Source organism: Poecilia latipinna, unplaced genomic scaffold (genome assembly GCF_001443285.1).
Source record: "Poecilia latipinna isolate Pla-1442-1.1 unplaced genomic scaffold, P_latipinna-1.0 Scaffold114, whole genome shotgun sequence".
Lineage (NCBI taxonomy): Eukaryota > Metazoa > Chordata > Actinopteri > Cyprinodontiformes > Poeciliidae > Poecilia > Poecilia latipinna.
Genome location: NW_015112730.1, coordinates 96904 through 122688, shown reverse-complemented (window position 1 = coordinate 122688; position 25785 = coordinate 96904). Strand labels below are relative to the sequence as shown.

General features: G+C 39.6%; 2 protein-coding genes across 8 annotated transcripts in view; one reads left to right on the top strand and one right to left on the bottom strand.

Annotated features, from left to right (window-relative positions):
• Positions 1-13965, bottom strand: part of LOC106944826 (MAGUK p55 subfamily member 7-like) — a 29499-nt gene extending 15534 nt beyond the window's left edge. For 2 of the 6 annotated variants that reach the window (XM_015028090.1, XM_015028092.1), the window contains exons 1-7: positions 11348-11696; positions 10897-10928; positions 9951-10069; positions 9604-9681; positions 7175-7255; positions 2622-2756; positions 400-481 (exon numbers count right to left, since the gene is read on the bottom strand). In XM_015028090.1, the coding sequence (XP_014883576.1) occupies positions 400-481; positions 2622-2756; positions 7175-7255; positions 9604-9681; positions 9951-10069; positions 10897-10924 (523 nt within the window). In that variant the 5' untranslated portion in view covers positions 10925-10928; positions 11348-11696. Of the gene's footprint in view, positions 1-399; positions 482-2621; positions 2757-4493; positions 4874-7174; positions 7256-9603; positions 9682-9950; positions 10070-10896; positions 10929-11347; positions 11697-13896 lie in introns of those variants that run through there. The other 4 variants (XM_015028091.1, XM_015028093.1, XM_015028095.1 and 1 more) reach the window with 4 other exon arrangements.
• Positions 12828-24210, top strand: LOC106944827 (WW domain-containing adapter protein with coiled-coil-like). 2 transcript variants are annotated; one of them, XM_015028098.1, is made up of 13 exons: positions 12828-13065; positions 13485-13518; positions 13932-14124; positions 14947-15038; positions 16818-16927; positions 17059-17156; positions 17683-17958; positions 20868-20984; positions 21119-21267; positions 21341-21429; positions 23094-23229; positions 23315-23442; positions 23531-23624. In XM_015028098.1, the coding sequence occupies exons 1-13, from the start codon at positions 13025-13027 to the stop codon at positions 23598-23600; spliced, it is 1533 nt and encodes a 510-aa protein (XP_014883584.1). In that variant the 5' UTR covers positions 12828-13024; the 3' UTR covers positions 23601-23624. The 2 variants fall into 2 exon arrangements, with proteins under 2 accessions (XP_014883584.1, XP_014883583.1); XM_015028097.1 differs by having other exon boundaries at positions 12830-13065; positions 23091-23229; positions 23531-24210.
• Positions 24211-25785: the final 1575 nt, after the last annotated feature.

Genomic DNA, 25785 nt, shown 5'->3' with positions numbered 1-25785 from the left:
AAACATCGGTTGGTGCTTTAAGATTTTTAGCCAAAAGGATTAAGAGGGAAAAAAAAACCCTCCATTTCGAACAACATTTAAAAATATAGAACGCAGATCTGCTAAATTTAATAGTAGTGTTAAAGTATCACTATCACCACCATAAACTACAATAAATAACACATAAGCAGGATTAATTGGACCATGCTATGTGTTTTTGTGCGTAAGCCGCTTCCTCGTGAAACTGTCCTCACCGTCTCCAGTCAGAGGCTTCTTCAAATTGGACGCAGTACGGACTGCTACAGGAGACCTTTGAGGGATCTTGAACTAATATGAGTTTCAGGAAACATTTCATGTCCCCTTTGGGATCAGTGAAGTGTTTTTGAACTTGAATTCTTATGACTCTTGCGGTCTGCTTACCGCTCTTATCGGCTGAGCCTCCTCTCATGATCCTGGCGACGACGATGGCCCCCGTGGATTTGTCCTTCTTAATTGTCGCTCCCTTCATTCACACACATAAAAAGAAGAACCGACAAACGGATACAGAGTGGAGATAACATACTGAATTTATCGCAGGAACGCTTTGAGCTCAGCTCATATATTTGGTTTGATTAAAAAAAAAAATATTTTTTTTAATGATTTATACGCCTTTGTGTTCCACAACAACGAGCCGCACAAAAGCGACGTTATTTACAACAGATGTTATTGATGCGGCGATGCAAGAATGGAAACAGCATCTGATGCAATGGGCGGGCGGGCCGGCAGGCTGGCTGGCTGCAATCGGCTCTCGCTCGGGTGAAACCCTGTTGTCTGGAAAATGGGAGCATGTTGGATCGATCAGCGGGACGAAGTCAGAGGAAGGTCAGCCCTCTCTTCCAGGCTAGCGTCGGAACCATCGCAAAAATGTTCACAGTTATCCGTCCAAAATGCGTCTCTCGAATGCAGAAACGCCAGCAAAAATGCGTATTTGATAGATGAGTCACAAAGAGATTTTTTTTTTCTTTTTTTCTTTTTTTGCTGCTATTCCAGAGATGTTAATGGAAGTTTATCTTCTGGTTTGCAATATATCTACAAAACCTGGCAACCTGCATATTTGCATATTCACTAAATCTTTTATCGATTCTCTACATTTTAAATGTATTTCTGAATATTTCTTCTGTTGAGTCAAAACTGGAATATGTTTATGTTTCAAATGGAAAAGCTTGTCCCAGTTGCAAACTAAAAAAAATAATCCAGAGTTTTTTTTAATTTTTTTTTTTATTTTATTTTCACTAAAAAGACAAATTTCGAGGTTTTGTGACATTGCTGAACATCTGCCGCTCTCGAATCATCGCAGGATGTTTTTCTTCCCCTCCCCCCTTTTCTCCTTTACTCAATCCAGGAAACTTTTAAAAAAAATTAAGAGACAATGACAAGGAATAAGTAATAAAGCAGAACATTTGAGCAGCATCAGGAAAATGGCCCGTGATTAAAGGCCTCCAAGCTAATCAATGCGCACTAGAAACAGAAACATAAATTAACCCAGGCCTTCTAAATCTGCAGTGCTGCTTTAATGACTCAATTATGATGTCAGTGTTTGCATTATTTCACTTTAGATAAACAGAACAGCTGGAGCTGCGGTGTGTCGTGTGTCACAGTGATATGTAGCGAAAAGAGCTGTGGAAAGAAAAAAACAACAAAACTTGGATTAAGAACGAAGTTAAAAGTTTAAACACAAAAGCAGCACAGGCTGCCGCGGGAGTCCTATAGGTTCCTTTTAAATGATTCTTAGCAGGCATTTTTCTTGGTATGAATGCATTTTTGAAATCACATATATATATATGTAATATAACCATGAGCTCCATATGTCTCACATTCTGAGATGTGGCTGGATAACTTTAAGAAGCTGAAGTTTTTTGGTGCAGCTGCATTAAATGCCAGAACAGCCATAATGTAATAAATGAATAGTTATTACATTTTTAATATTAAAGTAAAAAAATGATTACTCATTAAGGTGTTTCATGTGAAATCAATTAAAATTAGAAGTTTTTATATCTTAAAACTATTTGAAATTATGTAGGTTTTTACTTATCTGTCGTGGTTCCTACGCTGCAGAGCGTAGTGAGAAAAAAAAAACTGTAGCTCATCGAATACACTGTATTTACAGTTAACGTTTGGCTAACGAAATGTTAAGTGATTATACATCTTGATTACATTAACTATATATTTGATTATATTTTTTTAATACTTAATTTCCCTGCTAATTACTCTTTTAGACCTCCAAAGCCTACAGTGTTTCTAATAATTTATGATTATTCCATCTGCATTTTTGTGACACCTAGTGGTGACTTCGGCAACTGCAACCAATTCACTTTATCGTCCTCCCGACCCGAGTCTCTCATCTTACAGCCATGCAAGAAAAACAATACAATTCAACTGAACGGTATATTACGATTAATCTTAAACAGAAATCTGAGCAATTCAAATAATATCCTGAATAAATTATAAACGTTTTTGCACTTCCATGTGGGGTTTTTCTTAGCAATAGGTTATGTAAACTCTTTATGTAAAAATTTGCACTGTAAAACAATAAAATGAAGTGAGAAGTCTGAGAGCTTTTGTTGATGGTCTGATTGCAGATTGACTGCCACACAAATACTGACCAGTGGCTCTTTGGTTTTCACAAGGCTCACAATTTTCACTGACTCTTCATCTTCCTCCATTGCATCATCAGGTAGGGGTGGCAGAGCAGGTTCAAAGTCTCTCTTGGCTACAGAGTCATGGGTACGCAGAAGACTCTGGAAAAGGATCAAAAAAAAGACTGTAAATGTGTTCAAGGCTTCCTTCACTCTGACTTTTGTCCTTTGTGTCGTTTTTTTTTTTTTGTCACTAATTGCCATGGGCTGTCTCATTTGTCGCCTGAAACTCCAAACACCAAGACGGTACTCTGGCAAAACAAGACAGAAGTCAAACTTGTTAAGTTTAGTGGCCAAAAGTGGTACAGTGTGTGAGTCAGAAAAAAACAATTCACACATCAGATGGCACTTTCCAGTCGGAGAGAGACCCTCAACATTACAGCCAGGGCTACAATGGAAAAGCTTAAATCAGACCATGTTCACACATTAGAATAACCCTGTCAAAGTGCAGACTTAAATCCAGTGAAGAATGTGTTGCGAGACTTGAAAAGCAATGTTGAGTCTGGAGGTACTTTGCAATAAAAAAAATCCCTAAGAAACTTGTTCCTTGCAAAGTTTGTTCAGATAAGACCCAAAAGACCTGCATCCAGAGTTTCTGCAGGTTTCACTGACTCAAGTTTAAGACTTTTTTAAATGAATGTAATTTAGTCCTAGTAAGACTACTAGCGTTTCACCTCCTCATCTAAACTTCTGACTTCAGAGTTTGTGCCGCATCAGATGCTGCTTTGAGATCTGTGCTCGTTTTCTGGGCAGTTTTAGTCTCGCTATGTCAAAACTGTAACATTTATGGGGTCTGTTGAGGCTTTTGGCAGCAGCTTTGTACAGGATCGTGCAACAGGTGGGAGAAGATGAACATCGTCCAGTCAACTGTAGATACATTTTAAAGTTACCCAACCAATGACAAATGCAAAAAAGCTAGCTAGGTGGAAAGGGTATATTAGCTACTAGTTCATTGCAATTAATGTACAGATTGGAAACAGGAATGAGTTAGTGGCGAAGACCAACGTAATCCAGCCATCTGCCAATAAATGTTAAAGTTTCCTAACTTATCTATCATGGGTTAGAAAACTTTTAATTTTTAAAATTTAAGTTGATTAGCTAGCTAGCTAGCTGGCTAAAAGGGTATATTAGCAGCTAGTGTTTTTCTCCTCAAAATCCATATAGTGTCGTAAGGGTTGGAAACAGGAGTGAGCCAGTGTCAAAGACGAATGTCATCCAGCTCATTGTCAATAAATTTTAAAGTTCTGTAACCCATGACCAATCCAAAGAAGCTAGCTAGCTGGCTAGCTCGAAAGGGTATATTAGCAGTTAGGTTTTTTTCCCCGTACAAAATTTGCGTAGCATCATGCAGGGTTGGCAACAGGAAGTGAGGCAGTGGCCAAGACCAACATCGCCAGACAACTGTAGATAAATTTCAGCCTCGCTTGCCAAGAGTCCTAGAATGCAAAGAAGATATCTGCATGCGCCTCAAAAATAAAATAAAACATACAATATATGTAAATAGTTCTGCCATGACCAATTTTAAGACCTGTGATTAACCTATTTAAGTGCAACTTCCATTTTTAATGAACTTAAGACATATTAAGACCTTAATTTTACGTACGTAAATGTAAGACTTTTTAAGACACCCTGTCCATCTGTAATTGCAGCAAAACACGTTCAGTCAACGGGGCCATGCATTTACAATATGCACTACTTTGTAGAGTCTATCAGACCAAATTCCTCTAAACATTTGCCTTTGCGAGACGGTATCAACCGCTGTTTTGCTTGCGGAAAAATATTATTCAGAAAAGCCTTTAATCTTTCACTGTGATCGTGGATTAAAAAGTGGAGATTTACCGTAACGAGGAGGAATGTGAATATGGGAAACATCTGCTCGTCAACTTCATTTTTACCAGTCAGACAATCCATCTGTCAGTAACTCTCCTGGATACACCAAAGTCCATCAGCACTTGCTCTGTTCAGAAGCTGCCAGCGCGTGAGCAATTCGGCTCTGGCTACTTTCATAAGGTGTTTTTTTTTTCTTTTCTTTTTAAGGAAACAAACATTCATTTTCAGCATTATATCCAGCATCGCTCATAAGTATGTGTGAGCTCCCGCGCTGCGGCCAAGAACATTAGGGCTGTTTAAACAAACTTTAGCTTACCGGCTGGCTTTGACTCCTCGTAAATTACGAAGAAAACACACACACACACACACACACACACAATTTTTGGCAACACATTATAAACGAAAATACGTTCTGTGTGCATTTATGAACGTATGAGTGCATCTGAGACACGGCTGTCAGCAGATTCGACATAGGAAAACATTCACCGGAGCAGTCTGGGCATCTCCGGGTCCGCTGTAATGAACATAGTTTGGAAGAACATTAGCTTCGGTGCCAGTGTGGTTAAAAGATGTCAGCACCTCCCGGGGGGGCAGGGATGTGGTGAAAATCAATTTGAATACGTTTTACTTACTGCTGGATTCATTTGTCGCTGCGTGTGACTCATGTTTGACTTTATTGTAGGAAACAGAATGCTGTCGGTCATTATAGCTCCTGTGTTCAGTCACTCTAGCGGAATGACTCAAATGAAGCGTGTTAGCATGAAAATTAAACTTTTTTTATTATTATTATTTATAGATCCAATGTCAAGGTAGTGTGCAATGAAAATACCTCCGCTTCTAACAGCGTTAGTTGTAAACATGCTTAATTCACTGTCATTCCTTTAAATGTGAACCGCCCAAGCGGATTAAAGTGAGAAAGAAAATGTCGGTGACAGCTTGTGTTTTAGTAATTACTAGGTTTACCGCTACAGTAACGTAAACTGTCATTTGAGCCTGATTAGACAAGCCATTAAAATATCAAGCAGATGATGAGTAACAATGAACTTTGTGTCACGAAGCCATGCTATTCTGGAAACTTTGGGTCATACCGTTGACACTGATATTTCTCAGTTTTTTTTTTTAATTGCACTTTAATGTTTCTGGTCATTTTTCAATGGTGATTTCATTTATTTAAGAAAAGAAGCTGATTACAGACCTAATTACTGCTAGACCTGAAGATTTTTTTCTAAAAAAAAAAAAAAAAAGACAAAGAAAGAAAAATCACTTTCTAACAACATGATGTGGGCTAAAATCAGCACATCCTGCCTCCGAACTACAGAATTTCAAAAACAGATGGGAAACTCTTCTGTCTGTTCATCTGGAACGGGTTACACGGCCACTTTTAAGACTTTGGGACTCCACTGAACCACAGTGAGTGCCATTATCCACAAATGGAAAATAGGTGAACCCTCCCAGGAGTGGCTGGTCTACCAAAATTACTCCAAGAGGGCACTGACACCTAAAACAAGGAGGCCCAAAAGGAACTAAGAAGATTGAAAAGCAGGAAAATTATCCATACCATGTCAGCAAATCCACCTCTTTTTTGTTTATTTCACAAAGGGGAAAAAATGTTTTGGATCGGCCTAGTCAAAGTATGATCACTTGAGATGTTGCTAAACAAGCTTTCCATGCTTGAAAACCAAACTCCAATGTGTCTGAATTAAAACATTAAAAATGACATTCATGGAATCAAGGTGTTAATGTAAACCAAAATGTGTCACAGGATCTTTGAAATGGAGTCATCAAATGCTGGATGTTTCTGACCTACGATGCATTTATCATACCCACCAAGTAGACAACAAATGTTTTAATTTACTTTGCTTTGTTCAACTCATCATCCACAAATGGAAATCGTGTTATATATCAACCAGAAAGTCTCTTACAGTTTTATTTTTGGCTTCACTTGGGGTGAAAATCTGTCAGACTTGATAAGAGTCCAGTGGCTCAAATTGGCAACGGAGAGCCAAAAATGACTCAGAATAGAGAATTATACAACGTTTTCAAATCATACGATGCAAAAAAACACAAAACAAAAAAAACTTCTACTTGAGATCTGGTCGTCTTAGTTAGAAGAAACTTTGTTGTTGTGTTTCATAGTCTGAATCCAAAGTTCTCTCTCTTTGGGGTTTACTTGACTTAAAAAAAAAACTCAAATCTATCTGCTTTTGTGGAGTAAAGACCTTGACAAAACAATATTTTTAAATACATTTCCAACTAATTTCTGAACGAAATTAGGTAAATGGTAGCCTAACCCATCTTTAAGATCATCCTCGTCTGATGTCAAAAATAAAGGGGTATGTTATCAAAATGTTATCAACTTCGTAATAAACATTTTGAATTTATTCTAACATGCTAACTTTTCTCCCTAAACCAGGATTGATTGATCGGCCTGGTCAGTATTAGGACATATTTAACTGGGTCCAAATATTCCTTCATTATAACTTTTTTCTTTTTTTTTTTGGCATCTCTTGCAACCTAAACTATGCGAAACAATTTCTTTTATGTATTTTCATGACATCACATCTTTTACGCGTCTTTTCCTTCGGTGGACAATGTGTGATTTGACTGGGCTGAAGACTTGTAAAATGTTCGAGACCACACAGACTTTTTAAAAGCTAAATGCATCAGCATGGAAAGAAATAGTTTTTCACCTTAAAGTGAGGTTTGGAAATAAGTGTAAGCAGTTCTTTGACTTCATCTCTCCATCCGTGGTACAGCAGCTCTTCTGCCAACTGAAACAAAAAAAAGGAAGAAAAAAGTGGCATAAACTTGTTAGGATTTATTTCAAGCCAGCGTAGAGAGGCATAGGAACGAGACGCAGCTAAAAGAGTCTGTCGAATCAATCACGCACAGCGAGTTTCTTTCGCTCTTTCCGGTAAGCTGCTGTAGTTTTTAGCGTGGTCGTTTTTGAACAAACACGTTGTGCTGATCTTGTGAAGCTCGTTACTCCGGTGCCTTCTCGGCAATCTCCGGAGTCACAACGCGCACGGAGGTCATTAGTTTCCACCGAGAGCAAACACAAGTGTAGTGGTCTGGAAACAAGACAAGTTCTTGAATAACTGTGCATTTATTTAACGATTTAACCGAACAAGCACAAAGCCATTATCCTTATCTAACATCATCTCACTTACTCTTCCTACCGTTTCTCACCCACACAAGTCTGTGTGAGAGGAAACAGAACCACAGCTTGGCCCCTCCGAAACGGCCCTTCCTGACTTAAGCCAGGCGCAGAGCGGCTGTCGAACCAAATCAACAGCAACGCAACGAAAGGAAAAGAGACAAATGCAGAGGAGATCAAATGGAAAGATGGCAGAAAATGCTGCACATGCAGTCCAATAGTGAGGACAGCGGAGAGCTAATATGAAACTAAATAGGGGAGAGTGCGGAGAGTTGGAAAAAAACAAACAAAAAAGATTCCTCTTCAGGTTTTTAACTTTTTCGCCACGTCACAATCACGCACTGTGATTGTGAATTGGATTTTAAAATGCGTGGCGGCGTATCAAGTCCATTGTAGACAGAATGAAAAATGAAGAGTAAATCTCCGCCACAAATCTTGAAAATTTTGAGATTAAACAAAAAAAAAAAAAGTGGAAGTTTCAGAGTCTGAAAAGTTGAAAATTTCCTAGAAAAACATATAAATTTTCTGAGTTTCATGACAAAATGTCTCTGTTATGACATATTAGAAACCTTCGTAGACAGAGGAAAAAAGGAGCAAATTTCCATAAAAACAAACTCAGAAATTTTTATTTTAAAGATTTTTTTTTTTTTTAGAAAAAGACAAAATATTTCTATATTTCAAAAGTCGAAAATTTTCGACTTCTGCTGAAACACTGGTGAAAAGATTTTTAAAGGGTTAGTAGAGGAGCCATGTTGTGATGACTTCCTGAAGGCGGGGTTTCAGACAGAGCAGGAGCTTCTTAAAGACATACAGAGCCAATTTCAAGGTGTTAAATTACAATTTCTCTTAAGTCACATTTGTTATATACAACATTTTTTTAATGACAACTGAAGGTAACATCATTACTTGATTGTGCTCTACAATGTCAATCAGGCAGTATTTTGCCTGGAAAAATGCAAAATACTGCCCACTTAAGGCATAACTGTAATCACAAATGCAGATTTTTGGAATAAATGGGATGAATTTCAACAACACATGACATTTAGTAAATCAGTTTTTTTTTATCTCTAGGCTTTAAAATATATGAGTTGGGAGGAGTTACATAATTTTCCACGGAAAATAATGTACCTACACCATTTTTTTGTTTACAAAGGTTCACATTTTTCTTGATTGTAAAATCCAAAAATAGAAAAAAAAAAAGGATGATTCTGTAAGAATGACAACAACATTCTATCAGCTCTTTATTTTTCCAAAAGGCCATATAAATTTTACGGCTTGTAAGCAAGTTTTATTTCACCAGACTGTGGACAAAATTGTCTCTCTGGGTTGTGAAGGTTGTTTTAGAGTCTGGAGGGCCACATAAAAATCTGTGGTGGGCCGGATTTGGCCCTGGGGCCTCGAGTTTGACACGTGTGTGATGGCAGATCTCTTGATTGCTGGCGGTTTAAGTTCCCCAACGGGGGAATTTGGACGCTCCAGATGAATGATGACCAAAAAGTCAGTTCAATAGAGAGATTAACAACAAAAGAATGAAAGGAGAGAGATAATGAAATAATAACAATAAAAAAAAGATCACCACGTGCCGTTTTGCTTTTCACTGGGGAAAAGTGTTTTGTAACTTTATCTTTAAATCTAAAATCTTACTTTCCAACCGACTACATAGCTCAAGCAGCCCATCCTTCATTCCCCCATGCAGCTACAATATCCTAAATCGTAAAACACACGACTCAGAAGTCCCCCCCCCCCCTTTTTTTTTTCACCCCCCCTTTCCAAGTGCGAATTACGGAAATAATTCATTCGGGACAAACATGCGGGGAAAACAAATTCCAGTCGCGCGTGTGTCTGACGGGGAAGTCTTTTCTATAACAGAGGAGAGAAAAACGTCTCGTTTCTCTCGGCTGTCAAACTGTCATCCGCAGCGGCTCGTCGGTCTGCTAAAGATGTTAGCAGTGAGTCACACACTTGCGAGGCCAGACTCGCCGCGTGCTGCAGGACGGGACCAGGCCTCCGCTTCTCAAAGCGCTTCAGCCGTTCGTGAATCTGTCAAGATTGGAGAGAGAGAGAGAGAGAGCGAGAGAGAGAGAGAGAGAGAGAGAGAGAAAACGAGAAGAATGGGTCTCACTCCGGCAGACGAGAAAGATTACAACTTAAGCTTTTAGTATTTTGGTTCGCTACTGGCAGGGTGATATTTCACTTTAGTTTTCCGTCATCTATTTTTCGACTTAGAAAAAGCGCAGTCCAAGGGTGTGTGTGTGTGTGAGAGAGAGAGAGACAGAGAGAGATAGAGAGAGAGAGAGAGGAATGTTTACCTTAAACAGCAGGTGGACCTTTTTCTCCATCAGCATGCTGTGCAGGAATCTATAGTCCTCCTCTCTGTCGGTGTGAAACTCTGTCGCAGACATCGCCGCGGATAACCGCTTACACACACCTGGAGGATGCGAAAAATGTTGTCATTTGGTTCGACTCGAGTCCAGATCAAATGAATGAAGTCCACATCAGTTCTGTTCGGTCACATTCAGCTCGGTGTAGTAGATTAATTCAATCTTAGATACGTTTAATGTCATTCACTTCAGAATAGTTTATGTCGACATGATTTAATCGAGTTCGGTTCGGCTGCTGCTCGGTTCACAAGATTCTAGTTCGGTTTAAACTCAACTAACCGAATTGGTTTAAACTGAACTAGAATCATGTGAACTAAACCAATTGGTAAACTGAACTAACCTAATTAGTTCAGTTTAAACCGAACTAGGATCAGTTAATACAAAAAAAAAAAATCTGTTTGTTTAAATTGAATTTTATTCAGTTTATCTCAGTTCAGTACTAAGTGATTCAGTTTGGGTAAAAATTAGTTCAGATCAGTTTGACTGAATTTGATTCAGTCTGATTCGGTTCAGTTTAAATGAACTAAATTTGAGTCCAGATCTTTCCAGTTCATTTAAACTCACTTCAGTTCATTTACTTCTTTCAGCTCAGATGAATAAAATTCAGTTGAGTTTAATTTTATTCACTGACTGCACAGAGTGCTTCACCGAATAAAGGAGAAAAGGTGCATGTGGATGAACTCTAACTTCTTCTCTCTTTTTTTTACTTGATATTTTATTTTAAACTACATTTTAATTTACATTTAAGGTACAACTACATAGATCAACATACTATTCTGGAAAAATTATTCTTTAAACAGAAAGAAAATGTGCTTTTCTCAGACTGCTGTAAGTTTTCAATTAAAGATGTAACAAAGATAAAACCTGAACATACCTCTGTCCTCAGTTCTCCTCTGCATCATCAGTCTGAGAACAGAAATATATATATATATCTATATACATATGAATCTCATTTTTACATGGAACAGCTTCCTTCTTTTGAGATATTGCTGCCCCCTATTGGTGACATCAAATACTTCCATTTCATAAGTTCAGTTATGAAATGGAAGAACAACTTGCTTCACAACAGACATTCACAGTTTAAAAAAAAAATTGAAGCAGTCTTATCATAAAATGCACATCTTCTTATTTTGTAAGTTTGAACACACTCTTTGTTTTTATAACATTAAAAATTAGCAACAGTAGAAAAAAGCCTAAAAAAGATCTTTGACCAAAATGAAAAGTAAATCTTTAAGTCTAATCAGCAGAGCATTTTTTTTTCTTTAAGCTCCAGCGTTGTATATTTATATTAAATCAGTGCAAATGACAACATAATCTTCACTCACCACGGACTCTCTCCTTTAGGCCTGGTTTAGGCAGAGTCGTTTGCTGCATATCTTAAAAGAACAAACGACATTTGAACGTTCACGTTGCAAACAGAGGATGTGAAGTGCCTGACTGGGCGGACTGGAAAAGAGACTCACTCCCATTCCATCGATATCCATCAAGTCTGACCTACATTGAGCGGTCAATCAATACGGCAAAATTAGAGCAGCGTCTGCAGCACTTGGAACGTAGAAATATAGTTAAAACCAGGTATGTATATGAACTGTATACAAGCATGTCAACCTTTTCTTTCCCTACTGTCTGGATTTAAATTTGATTGCTTTTTCCTTTTTCCAGGACAGTTGTTTGAGAACCCCATTCCTATGGAAGCAGAGAGGGGACTTTTTCCTCATATACTTTTTCCCAACGGTTTTCTGGTTTTCTCAAGATAATGAGTTAATTTTCCGTCTTCCGCATATATTTCTCCTCAATGGTTTTCTTGAAATTAGTTTTTGATGATTTTCTCAAGATAAGTTAAATTTTCTGACTGTTTTCTCAAGATAACAAGTTAATTTCCTGTTTTCGGTTTATACTTTTTCCTGATGGCTTTCTCAAGGTGAAGAGTTAACTTCCTGTTGGTTTTCTCGAGGAAACAATAACACCATGGGGATTTGAAAAACGATCCCATCCTTCAACTGAAGGATGGGATCACTTGCTAATCTAATTTAGTACGTGATCAACCCTTTTATGTTGTCCCTCCACAAGATGCCACCCTGGGTGGTTGCCTATGTTGCCCATATCAGAAACCGCCACTGGAAGTGAGAATGAAGTTAGATTGGCCATACCAAAAAGCTTCATGTCCTTCAGCAGGATTTAATCAAAATTTCTGTAAAGTATTGTGAGAATCTTATGGATGAATGGCTCTCATACAGCTTAAAAGCAATTTTTTATTACATACTGACAGAGATGTTTGAAAACATATAAATTTGATTTACATTTTTTTTCTTTCATTACTCTTGTATTTAGTCAATACACATTAGGTTGATAATCTAACGGCAAAAACAGAGAAAGTCAGACAGTGAGAAAATAAATACGATGTCTGGTTTCAGTTGTCTGTATGAGAAAAGGCCTTATGCTACTAGACATGCAAGTAAAAATATATATCATTACCTTTTACCAAACCGTTTTACTTCAGTTTGGAAAGCAGAAAAAAACTGAAGTCCTTTAGAAACTCCGTCTAGTTCTGTTGAATTCCATTTAGTTTACAATGAAACTACAGCAAGTTCATCTGATTTTTAAACTGAAAACCGAGTCTTACATTTTCGCACCAACATCCTCTTTTATTTTGACAGGTCGTCCCGGAACCAGTTTCACCCCCAACCAAACGTTTAACCATAAGTCGGTCTCCTCCGCTTCCTCCTGCCTGCCTCTGCTGCTCTCCGCTGAGCTACATCGGCCGAGTCTCACCGCATACCGTAACTACATGCCAGATGATGCACTGAGGGTGGGTTTTAATTGTACCACCCGCTATGCAGTGCAGGTGCTCGGCGCTCGACTTGTAGCCGTTTGTCTGGTGAGAAAGGCCCGAGATCAGACTCCAGGAAGCTGAAGGAAGAAAAAAAAAAGAACTGTGAGAGCAGACAGACAGGAGGCCACGGTTTCCCCCTCAAACACACACACACATCACCGGGGCCTTGATGGTGATGTATGCAAGGAAACCAACAAGAGTCAGCGATGGGTAAATGAAACGCTGGTCATTGCTTTGTCATGTGTAAATAAGGCGCATACGTGTAACTGCTTTAACCTCAGGAGTGGTAGCTTTCTTTTAGCTGTTAGCTGTCATGGCTACCAGCTAACTGCAGTTGGTTAGCTGGAGGTTCCGGTTAATTTTTTTCCTTCTTTAGCTAGGCTACATACGTTAGCATGACGTTAACTACTAACATAGTGATTTAAAACTTGTAAATCATATATTCTTCTTTTTAAGTCACTGAGAAACTTAGACTACTCTTTATATTTCATGGGGAAAAAATTGACTAACTACTGGGAGCCAAATGGAAATTGTGCTAACTTTGCTAACGTTAGCTAACTTAAAGCCGTCCACAAAGTGTCTTGGAAGAAAATAATTTGAGCTGACGTTTGTTCCTTGTGTTTCCACAGGTGCAACGACAGAAGGGATTCTCAGTCCTATCAGGTACACTTTCACTGTTACTATTTTTTTGTTATTATGGCACATTAATGCTCAGTGCCTTGCAAATGTCTTTCTATTCTGTGAACCTAAACACATTTTTGTCACTTTACATCAGTGTATTTCCTTATAGCACAAAATACACTGTATTTTGTACACATTGTACAAAATGTTGAAGCAGTATGAATACTTCTGCAAGCCACTGTAGCCAAAAGTGTCCATTAGACCTTCTTTTCCAACTTTAAGCTAATACTTAAGTTCAATGTTGTGTTAACTGGTTTGAGGAAAAACCAGTTGGATATACCGTTAGTTACACAAACTCTTCAGAAAAGAGGTCGAGGGTGACCAGAGATGTCCAAGACTTTAGATTGAACTCTAACTAACCAGCTTTATCTACTGTCCACTGTTCTTGTTTCCAGGCCCATAAATCTCAGCCAAAGAGCCAGTCCAGCAGCCTTCACCGCTACACCAAGGTGCGCGACGGTTCGTCAGATCCCATACCCCCGTACAAGGTGCTGCGACGCTCTGACGAGAGTCCCGTCAGCAGGCAAGGGGATGCTATCGGGCAGCATGGCAAGGCCAAAACCTCCTTCCCTATTCGAGGAAAAAACGGTAAGTGTTGGTGTTGCATTCTGCTAATGCTTCATTTGAAACATTGAAACAGTCTGTTAATGTTTCCAATGAGGTAAAAATAGATGTTTGGTTTTTTTTGTATAAGTTTGAAACTATTGTAGATAAAGTAAATAATGTTTGTTTTCATTTTATTCTGTAGCGTTTTTGTTGTTGTTGTTTTATCTGACAAATTGCTCGTGCTTAATTTTGTGGTCAAAAGTTTCTGTACACTCATATCTGGTAGGAATTTCATATTAATGTCAGGCTTTAGTTGTTTTAGCCGTTCTTCTTCTAGGGTGGAATGAGAGCAAACGGGATCCAACTGCAGGGTTAAAAAAGAAAACACAAGAATTTTGTACATTTACTAAAATGTACATTTTGACATGATCAAAATTACATATATGGATATACGGGCTTGATATTTTAAAAAGATTAGAAAAAAAAGTGGATTCAGGTCTGTTAAAGGAAATCGATTAATTCAGAAGAACTCCAAGATTAACGGTGGTTGATAATCAAGGTAGAATCTTATTAATATCTCCAAAACGGATGTAGTTGAGTTGGAATTTCTAAACAGACATTTCACCAAATTGATGGAGGAATAAACGCAGATATTTGAGCTGAAGGCTTAATTTTTTTTTTGTGGGTTTAGAGAAAATCCAATGAACAAATCCATGCACTCGTTCATGATGTTAACTGTAGATGGAGGTTGGTTGAATCCTTCCGCTCTTTGCAATTTAATAGCAGCACAACACAACGCCTCAAACGCAAAACACTCTGGTGTGCAAGTCGTGTTTGTTTGACTAAAGGAAGAATTTGTTCCAGGGACCAGCGGCTCGCCTCAGGAGGCCTCTCACAACAACAGCTCCCACCAAGGTGCTGAAACTCACGCGAGCCAGAGCAAGCCTGCAGAACGAGTGAGTTACTGTTTCTGTTGTCTGCTTCTCCACCTTCCTTCCCTTTTCACTTTGCTGCTCAGAGTTTCTTCACCGTGCTCAGAAGCGAGACATGGGCCGTTGTGTGCGCCGGTGTTCGTCAAAGCAAACTCCACAGCAACGCTCGATGGATAAATATTTGAAAAGGTGGCTCTTGAGCCACACACTCTAATCCACACACACACAGCTAACTGATCGTTAGCTTTCATTACTTGTCAGCCTGTTAGGATCTTGTGTTTTTGTCCATCAGGTTGTCAGTTTTACGTGTGTCTCTTGTGGGCCAAAAAAGTTTTGTTTGCTCATTTTTAGAAAATCTGGCAATGCCGATAACTTTAAGTATATAAGTTTCGACATGTTACTATTTTCTTCTTTCCTATTGTTCTCATCTTGACTTCGTCACCTGTCACGTTAAGATTTTTAGGCTTTGTTTAGGAGCATCTGCTGGAGTGAGTTACTGCATTAACATGAAAAATGCGAGTTCATAACATCTGGTATCTGTAATCCAGCATCTGTTGCGCTCCAAACAACCTTTTGTGATATGAAAATTAAGAGTATTGGTGGTGTGTAATATTGCTTAGTCCGAGATATTAAACACGGGTACTAAAGCTGAAACAGTTAATCGTGATTAATCGACTATTGAAATCAGCTGAATTACTGAATCGATTAATCGTTGACTGAAGTATACAGACTGAAAAAAAAAAAAAAAATTTGGTGACTGAAAAAACAAAACATTTGGTGAAAGAACACCTTCAGATAAATAATGAAGCCAAAACTGTACAAAAACGATCGATCAAAACAAATAGTAGATCAACCCTACACTGTATTGATAAGTCAAGCAGAAATGACTGACCTCTTAATATGATGTTGGAAGTATTTATTTATTTATGTTAGAAGTATTTATTTATTTATGTTAGCCGCAGATGCATCCTTTGCTGCAAATGATCAAACGTTCACTAGAGAAATTCTTTGTTGCATTTTAAGCGAGAAAATGTTTATTTTCTTATCTAAAAAAGGCACTGAATTGTTTGCATTTTCTTATGTATTTCTAATATTGTATAAAATACAATATTAAGCTTAAACAAAAAAATCTACAGAAATTTTATTTATTTTTTTTTATCTGAGAAATCATCAGGATAGTTGATTATTAAAATAATCGATATCTGGTTGGGACGTACGGTAACTGTTTGGTGACTTGCACCAGATTTTACTGAATGGTTTGATTACAAATGCAGAACACACTATTCAGATTTTGATCTGTTTAGTGTTAAATCAGGTGTTGCTTTGCTTTTACTTTCACCGCTAAGCTTTACTTGTTTTGGTCTGTCTCACACAGTCCTAATAAATGTAAGCTTGTTGTAACATGAGAACGTTTGAATACTTTTGCAAGGCCCTATAGTGCAACTTACGGTCATCTAACTTTGTATGTGTTCATAAAATGCTAGCAACCACTTGAAAGGATTAAAAACGTATTTCCTATTTTATTACATCATTTAGGCTTTATCCGAAAGCCGCTCTTTCTAAATATAAAAAAACAACAACCTAAAACTAGAATAAGTTATGAACACTTGACATCAATTGTAATGTCATCTATCAGCCAAACGATGGCATGAAAGCTCATCCAGACGATTATACGTGAATTTGATGTTTTCGCTTTTGTGGACGGAGGTCCCGCTTCGCGATATTTCCCCTTTTCCCTACAAACGTTGTCCTGTCCTGGGTGTGTCTTGATCTTTATCACTATGGCAACTGTCTCTGCTCCAGGACCCTGCCGACGACTGGACAGAACACATTAGCTCCTCCGGCAAGAAGTACTACTACAACTGTAGAACTGAAGTTTCCCAGTGGGAAAAGCCCAAGGACCTGCTGGAGAGGCAAGGCCCAATTTCGCTTCATGTTCAACCAGAAATATTCTTTACACTGATTGGAGTGTTACGCACTTCACATAGAGCGGCTTTGTGCTCGGTCGCAGTGGAGTCATAGATTGTGCTTGCTTTTGCTTCAGGGAACAACGACAGAAAGACTCGGCCAAGATGGCAGCAAACAGTTTCCCCAAGGATATGGACTACAGACAAGAGGCCTTGCAGGACAAAGCCACGACTAGTAAGAATGGACTGTGAAACTCCGTTAATAATCTTTGGTTGTCTACATGTTCTCTCTTCTGAAGCATCGTCTGTTCACCGGTTTGCAGGGTTTGTATGGCTGCATGAAAATCTTGAATTTCATTGAGGTGTTTTCAAGGTTTTGAAAGTGTTTTGGTTTCTGTATAAGGTCCTTGAAAGTAGGCCTGCCACCGGAACAAATTTTGCTGGACGATAAATTGTCCCAGAAGTTATCGCGATAACCATAACGTTGATGTTTTGAGATCATTTTGGAGTAATATAAATGTAATGGCATAAAACATTCTCAAAAATCAATAAATTCAATTTCTAATGAACATTTAACAATGGAACTGGAAGATATTTTGAATATGCAAAAATAAATAAACAAAATGCCCCTGCTGTAGAATGTAAAATACTACCACAAGACATTATTAATAACAGTAGTAATAGTGAATTTGTGGTGCTAGAAAAGTGCTTAAATTCACCAAGGCGGCTGCTCTGCTTCCTTTTCTGTTTTTCACGCACAGAGACGACATCAGCGGACCAATCCACGCCATCAAACAGCGGCCATTCCTCCTCCCTCTCTTCTTCTCAGAACCCAAACTCTACAGCCGGCCCGTTAGGCTCCGACCTGTCCAGCATGTCCTCTTCCTCTTCAGCAGCGCCACCGGCAGCTCAGAGCGCACAGTCGCAGTCGTCGGCGTTGCTTCAGGACCCGGCCCTCTTGCATCAGCTCCTACCGGCTCTGCAGGCGACTCTGCAGATGAACAACGGCAACATGGACATGGCCAAGCTCAACGAAGGTGAGGACGTCACGATACGACAGACCTAAAAGAAAAAGAAAAACTGCTTATCTGTGGTTTAGTTAGTGCTGTTTTGGATATGTGGGGTAGCTGAGTGTCTTACCTGAGCTTCACAGGTCCAAAATAGAACGGATCATTCATATCTGTAGCCTCAGCTGGCTGGCCCGCCTCTGTCTAAGATGATGAAATCAGTAACTATGCCACAGTGCTTATCTTTTGCTGACTCTGAAACAGCTTTTTGCTTCTGTGAAATCGGAAACCAGCTTCTTCAACATGCCTGAACCTGAATCAGCATAGTAAATGTTCAAACTTTAAGAGTCTAATCATATTGCAGGGTTTACCCCAGTATATTATAAGCCTGGCGGGCCACCAGGTTTTAATTGTGCCCCAGCTAGGCTAAACATTGCTTATTTATTTAAGTTTTTTTTTTTTTTTTTTAAATGTTTGTCTATTTTAAGACTTTCTAGTTGGTGTTCGGGTATTCCAATCTTTTAATGGCACATAATTATCAAATGATATTTTCAAATTTCCTGTCAACTTTAAACATTTTTTAACTCGAAAAGACGAAGGGCCGCTGGATGAATGACTGCCCTCCAATAGGGGTTGAACGACTACATATTTTTTTAAGGTCGACTACATCATAATAGTCGAGTCGATGTCGACTAGTCGCGGTGATGTCATAATGACATAAGCGCAAAATCCTTCACAACTACTTGAAGGTTTTATCAGCTATATTCACAGCAAATATTGACCCCTCCCCCACTCTCCTTCTCCCGCTTTTACTAAGTTTATTATGCAGAATTAAAAGAGCAATAAACTGATCATTCTTCGCGAGCAGCGGAGAAAAGTTCGTTGCACAAAGTTGGGTCTGACATTTTTTTTTTTTTTTTCCCCAAACACAATTTAATTTATAGGAGTCAAATTATCACATTGACCACAATGGTGCTTTTGGAACATCACAAGCCAAACTTATTATGAACGGATCCCGTTTGGTTACAGTTGAATTCAACGAAGCTTCCTGCTGCTCCTCCGCCCGATGCGCAGCAGGAAGCTCTGCTGACTCAGTCGGTTCGGCTCTCTGAACCGACATGCAGATGGCGATAGAGATCGCCTCTATCAGATCCTCAGGATGAAGCTTGGACTTAGTTTCCAGATGTAGTCAAACCACATCTTTATAAGAGCATAAAGCTGCCAGGGTAAAAGCTTCAATACGCAGGGTGACGCTGATCAGTTGGGGGTAATTGAGGGATAAAAAAGCCTGACATCATGACGCGTTGTCGCACATTACTCCGGTAGTCTTTTTTTCGTTTTGTTTGTTTTTTTAAGTTTTTTTTTGGCCCTAGTTTATTTGAGAGCAACCTGACTGTAAGGGGGCGGAGAGAGGCCTGGGCTCAGCGAATGGAGGACGGGAGACGGACTCCTGACTACCGCGGGCTAAAGTCTCTGTATGCGGGGCGCCGCGCTAACCACCGCGCTGCGTAACGCCCCTATTGGGGTAGCCTATGCTGTAATTTACAGTTTCTCTTTATTAAATTATTTACATTTTTATACAATTTGAACTTTCTGACGAACTCACCCAGTCCACCTTTTTTCATTTCCTTGGAAAAATCAGTTTTGTCATGTGATTGCGACTAGTGGACTAGCCCAGAAAAAAATCATTGCAGAGAAAAGAATCGACTAGTCGACTAATTGGTGCAGCCCCTACCCTCCAACAGAGTTAGCAAGTTTTCTGGGGGAAACTTTGTATCAGTAATTGTTTCTATGATTTTATGAAATGCTTCAAGTGCAGGTTTCCTACACTTCAGTCCAGCTGCAGTCTGAAACCACGAGCTTTGCATGTTGACTAACAGTTTATTATTAACTTTAAGGAATCCTCCTGATCTGATCCCAGAGGTTTTTGGTATATAATCTGCCTCCCTGTTGAGCTGTGACTGTCATGTTTTGTTCCTTTTGACTGTCAAATTGAAACAGACGATCAGCAGCTCCCAACTTCCTCTTTCTGTGTGTGGCGGATCTAACGGAGAGTTGTGTCCCCTCATTTTATGGACATAACATTTTGCTAAGTCATTTTTGTTACATCCAATGAAACATTCAGATATTTGTGCTGTTTTGTCCTAACCTCTACTTAAAAGTGTATTTCTGTGATGTTCAAAGGGCCAGAGCATCCGCACATCTTTAAAGTCTTTAATTAATGTATCGTAAATTAAGGCCTTAACGTCTTAAATTAATTGCGGGGAAAAGTAAGATGGCTTTAAATACATTAATCACAGGTTATAAATTTTGTTGATTGGAATATTTAGTCTCATATATTATATAGTTTATTTTTCCTGTGTGAATTTTTTTTTGTTAGAAACGTTTGAGTCACTCGGACGTTTTCATTGAATTCTGTGACTTGAGTTGGTTGCAGCTACTGCTAACTAGCTGCTAAAATACAGTTGCCAGGTAGCTAGTTTTTTTGTGTCTGTTATGGGTAAGTACAAATTTACTTACCTATAAATTTGTTCCGTCTCGCTTATGTTGCCAACCCACAACTATAAATTTCTTTTCCACATTTATGTCATGATACAGGTCTTACATTTTGTTCATGACAATCTTAAAAAGTCTTAAATTTGTGTTGGAGGCTGACTAATTTAGAGATTTTTGTGTCCTTAGTGCTGAATACATTGTGATTTTAATGCGGTCCTTAATGGATGACGGTGCTTTGTAGTTGCCGTGATTTCTGATGAATTTTGTAACATTTCTGGGAGAACGTAGCGCTTTCGCTGGTCAGGTTGCACTGGACTTCCTTCCCTAGTGTCGTATGTACGTTAGCCGCCTCTCGTGACACAGTAAAAAAAAAAAGCAAAGTTCTCCCTCGTCATGTGTGTTTCTGCTGTCATGTGTGTTCATTCCTTCTTTCCTCCCTCCAGTCCTGGCGGCTGCTGTCACCCAGGCTTCCTTGCGGTCTGTGCTTCATAAGCTCCTCGCTGCTGGACCCGCTTTCAACGTCTCTGCTCTGCTCTCAGCTGCGCAGCACTCCAGTCAAGGTATGGCATCTTTTGCCGCCGTTTCCTGTCCTCCTCGCCTCCTCAGAATACGCTTTCAGAAACGAAAAGTTTGCGTAACAGCGAGAGAATCGTCCACGTTCAACACCCTTCTTCTGTGTTGTTTCTGATTTCAGCCCAGCACTCCAGTCAGTCCCCAGTCTCCACGACAACAGATTCGCCATCCCCGCACCCATACGTCTCGCCGCGGAACGGCACGCCCCAGAACAGCCAGAAGCCCCTTCTGGGCATGCATATCGGCAGCGTCACACCCTCACAAGCTAGAGTACGTAGCTTCAGGAGTCGCCACCACTTCCTTTTCCACCTGCCGCTTATTTTCTCTCCACTTCCCTCTTCAGGGTGGTATGCCATCAGGAAAGCAGGGATCAGCGTCTTTGTGTCAGACAACAGAAAAGCGTCCAGAGGACCCGAGGACTCTTCAGAGAAGGTATAAGCCCCAGCTGCTCAAAACTTTACTTGTGATCTTGGAGGCTAATTTCACCTGTGTTATCCAGAAAAGGTTTTGTTGCGCAATTTCGTATTGTTTAGAAATACACTTTTTGAGAAGATTGACCCATTCTCTGTAAAGTGGTATCCGTACCCTTTGATCTTTTTCACATTTTGTCAAGTTGCCTTCACAAACCTGGTGCTTATGTTACAGAGCAACTAAAGGGAAAACATACCAGTGTTCCACCTCTGGAGACAGAATTTTTTTTTTTTGTCTGTTTTCTTTCGCTAATTATGTTAAACTTCGTCAGATTGGATGGAGATGCTGAACATAATTTTTCCAGCCTTGCCATTAAACTATTAGATGAAGTTCAAGCATGTAAATAACCTTTGATATGAACCATTCTATGGTACAGGATATCTGCACATCTTTAAAAGATCTTAAATCCACTCATCTAAAAATTAGGCCTTAATAGACTCAAATCCCTGAATCTAAAATAAAGGCCTTAAAATGTCTTTAAATCATGGGCTGTGAATTGATTTTTAAAAAAATATATATTCTGTCGCTGTGGTGAATCACTACGCTTTAAATTTGTCAGCTTGAAATGGAAAAAAAAAATAAATAATGCATGACAGTTTTTTGGGTTTTTATATTCAGAAAGGTTTAAAGGAAGTCTTTTTATGTCAGATGTTATTTAGAAATGTGATTATAAGCTGGATGTGTAAGTTCTTCCTCTGAAAAGTGCTTGTAATGCGACTGCTTAAAAAAAATAATGATGATGCAGTAGCCACACAGGAAAAGCCATTGATCAGTATCTTCATCTTCCTCCTGTGCACTAAGGCGCCCCTTTAATCTGCTTTGTTTGACCAATCAAACTCTGATGCGAACCTAAAAACTGAACTCTGGTCTGCCTAAAAACCTTTGTCTGGGTTTGATTGAAGTGAACCCTGCTGCGGTTCAAATGCATCTGGGAATGCAAAGTGAATCAGAGGCCGCTCCAAAAGCAGGAAGCGAACTGTTGCGCAGGGCATTCTGGGTAAAAACAACCGCAATAAACGTTAGTCTAGCGCTAGCAAGAGAAATGGCTTGTGGTCTTTTACCAAAGACGAGGGGAAAAATCCTACAGCCGCTAAAATCTGACGCCATTTTTATTTACATTTCGTGAAGAATAAACTTGCACTCAGTGTCTGCTGAGGTTTTCATGTCGTTTCCTTCAACAGTTCATCACATGGTGGGGAACAGATAGTTTGACGCAGTGTAAATGTGAACCTGCATTACAATTTTGATCCTCAATCGAACAGAATCTACCAAACTATCAGGTTGTGAAAACACCCAACGCCACTAAAGTCGCCCACTTCGCCTTCAGAATTGAGCAGCCTCACATACACTCCTTCTGTCTCTCTCGCGTTGTTTTCGTCTCGAGGTGAATAAGCTCTTGAGCATGTGCTGTCCTCTTCATCAGCCCAGCCTTTTGAAACCAACATCAGCCACATTGCAGCATTCAAAATGTGTAGAACAAAAGTTCCACTTGTTTAAAATACATCGAAGTTTGGAAATGTAGCTTGACAGAATGTAAAAAATGTTGAGTTGTCTCACTCCAGCAGCCAGGAGGTTCTGTGCACCGGATTGATCATGTCTGTTTTGCCCCATGCATCCACCAGCAGTAGCAGTGGCGGTGGCGGCAGCAGCCAAACCCAATCGGACCCCCCCGGCTCCTTCACTCCCACCCTGGCGACTCATTTCGATGAAACCCTAATCCGACACATCCAAGGGTGGCCTTCAGAGAACACAGAGAAACAGGTAGGTGCCGACAGAACCCCGAACGACTTGGCAACTTTCTGACGAGCGGCCTTCGTGACGAGACGTTGTGGTTCCATTCCAACAGGCGGCTCGGTTGCGAGAGGACTTCCACAACATGGGCAGCCTGTACATGTCTGAAATCTGCACGGAGATGAAGAACCTCCGCTCTCTGGTCAGAGTGTGTGAAATCCAGGCTACACTGAGGGAACAGAGGTAGGAGCAGGAAGTGAGGTTTGCATGAACAGACTGGACAAACACAAGTCTCCAACTGAGGATTTGTGTCGTCTTCTCCTTTGTGCAGAGTCCTGTTTCTGAGGCAGCAGAGCAAAGAGCTGGACAAACTGAAGAACCAGAACTCCTACATGGTGTGAGGACCTGAGAGAGCCTGTGAGCGGAAGCAGCTGAAATATGGACAGCAAGCCGCTCCGGAATGTTTTCAAAAGGCTACAGCCGAGTCCCCTTTTTTTTTTTTTTTTTTTTTCCTCTTTTTCCCTCTTTTAGTTTTAACTTTAAATTTTTTTTCAGTGTCCCGCCACTTTGACTGGTTGGTCTGAAAAGGCCAGACCTCGTGGCTCAGACACGTGGACACAGAGGACCTGTGATTACTGGCAGACGGCACCTTCTCGGACCACGGAGCTCAGATCGTGTGTATCATATTGGCTGAAGTTGTTTTCCGGCGTGTTTTTTTTTTTTTTTTGGCGTGTAGTGTTGAGGACGAGATTTAAAAATAGATATCGTGAACTTTTCCGCAACACCTCTGTGGGTCGACGAACGACGCCGTTCGTCGCACTTCTAAAACAGACTTTCTCGTACATTTAAAACTTACAGATTCTCACTGATAACTTTTCTTTTCTTTTTTTTATTCACTATACTTAGAAATTGTTTTGCCATCCTGTTGTGATTTGAGAGGATGTGACATCCGTTTTCTCAGTTGGAAGCATTCTGATTAAAGGACACATGCAGTGACCGCCTGTGAAACTGAGCTTCTGTACATTATCGTCTCTCAGCCGCCAACGCTCTCATTCCGTCTGTAGTCTCGACTCAATCGGCCGACGTTTCGCCTTCGGTCCCGGAAAGTTCTGCATTCCTATCAATTTTACCTTGGAGAGAGATTTTGTGACGCATTACAAAAGTGATTAAATTTACAGTCACGCAAAGCTAAGTTATTGTTGCACATGATGATTACCGTCCTTTGTAGTGACACAGAAAAAGGTGAAGTGGGAAGTTCTCCTTTTTTTGGTTTCTGTAAGGACAGTGTTTTTTTTTCTTTTTTCTTTTGTGATGCAGCTGTTGTTGCTGCACACCTTTTTTGTTACCTGACTGTAGCCTGATCTGGCTACTTTTTTTTTTTTTTCTAAGAATTAACTCTTTACAATAGGGAAAACTTTTTATACCAACATCACATTTAACTGCAGTCATTCCCTTTTATCGCCTATAAAACAGATTCCTTTGTCTCGCTACTCTTTCAATAGATTCCGTCAGGTCTGATGTGCAAATTTTTTGCGGGTGGGGTGGGAGGGGGGGGGCCAGGGTAAAGGGCGGTTGGGACGTTTAGGGGTATTTGTATTCCATAAAATATGTGAATAAATACTATACTGCACCTAATGCTAGACTTCTCAGCTTCTTCTTGATTATTTTGCAAGTCACCGAAAACTTAATTTATGTAAATGATTCTCTTTAAAAAGTGGAATTTCGTGACATTTAATGTGTTTAAATTCTTTATTTTGATAGAATGGATGTTTTGTCATTACAGGAACAATGGAAAAACACTTTAACAGCTCTCTGTGTGTCGGCATGTATGAAAGGAATGTACACATTTCACATGACTCAATTATGCAAAACAATTGATTATAAATACACAAAGATTGAGAACAGGCATTCAATAAATAAATATGTTATTGAAATGTTAATTTATTTCAGTAACTCATCACCAAGTGAAACATATTAAGATTATTTTGACAAAAAAAAATTACAATGCAGGTGTGAATGAGAGAACAGTTGTGTGTAAAAAGGGAGGGGACCGAGGACGCACCCTTGTGGTGTGCCTTTGCTCAAGATGAGGGTGGAGGAGATGTGGTCCCACAACACTGTTGCTAAGAAAGTCAAGTATGCAGGTAAATGGTGAGCTGCTGAGGCCTAGGGTTCTCGATTTTCATTAGATGTTTACCATACCTTTAAAAGGACAAGGTGGAAAAACCAAGGAGGGAAGGATTGAAGGGTACAGGTGAGGTAGAAAAGACTGAACAGTAGGAAGAAAGACGAAGAAAATGAGAGACACATTTAGAAAATGGCAAACCAGGCTGACCGAACCTCATGGTGATGTCAAGAGGAAGATGAGACAGCAGAGTGAACTTTGCAGACAAGCTGGGATTCCATTACACCTCAGCAGTGTCAAAGGTCGATTGCCTCTATACCACATTGATGCAGCAATTCATGCAAAAGGACCCCCAACCAAGTGTGTAGATATACTCTGCAGCACCTGGGCATATAGTTCACTAGACCAACATTTCTGCGTCAATAAGCAATTTGTGTTGGTCTGTGGAAATAAAATATTTT

What these genes read in the sequence shown, in the direction of transcription:
- LOC106944827 (XM_015028097.1), top strand. Translation starts at nt 13,025, where the DNA reads ATGGTGATGTATGCAAGGAAACCAACAAGAGTCAGCGATGG. An exon ending in AGAGCAAGCCTGCAGAACGA is followed by an intron (nt 15,039 to 16,817) that starts GTGAGTTACTGT and finishes TCTCTGCTCCAG; the next exon opens with GACCCTGCCGACGACTGGAC. An exon ending in CCGAGGACTCTTCAGAGAAG is followed by an intron (nt 21,430 to 23,090) that starts GTATAAGCCCCA and finishes TGCATCCACCAG; the next exon opens with CAGTAGCAGTGGCGGTGGCG.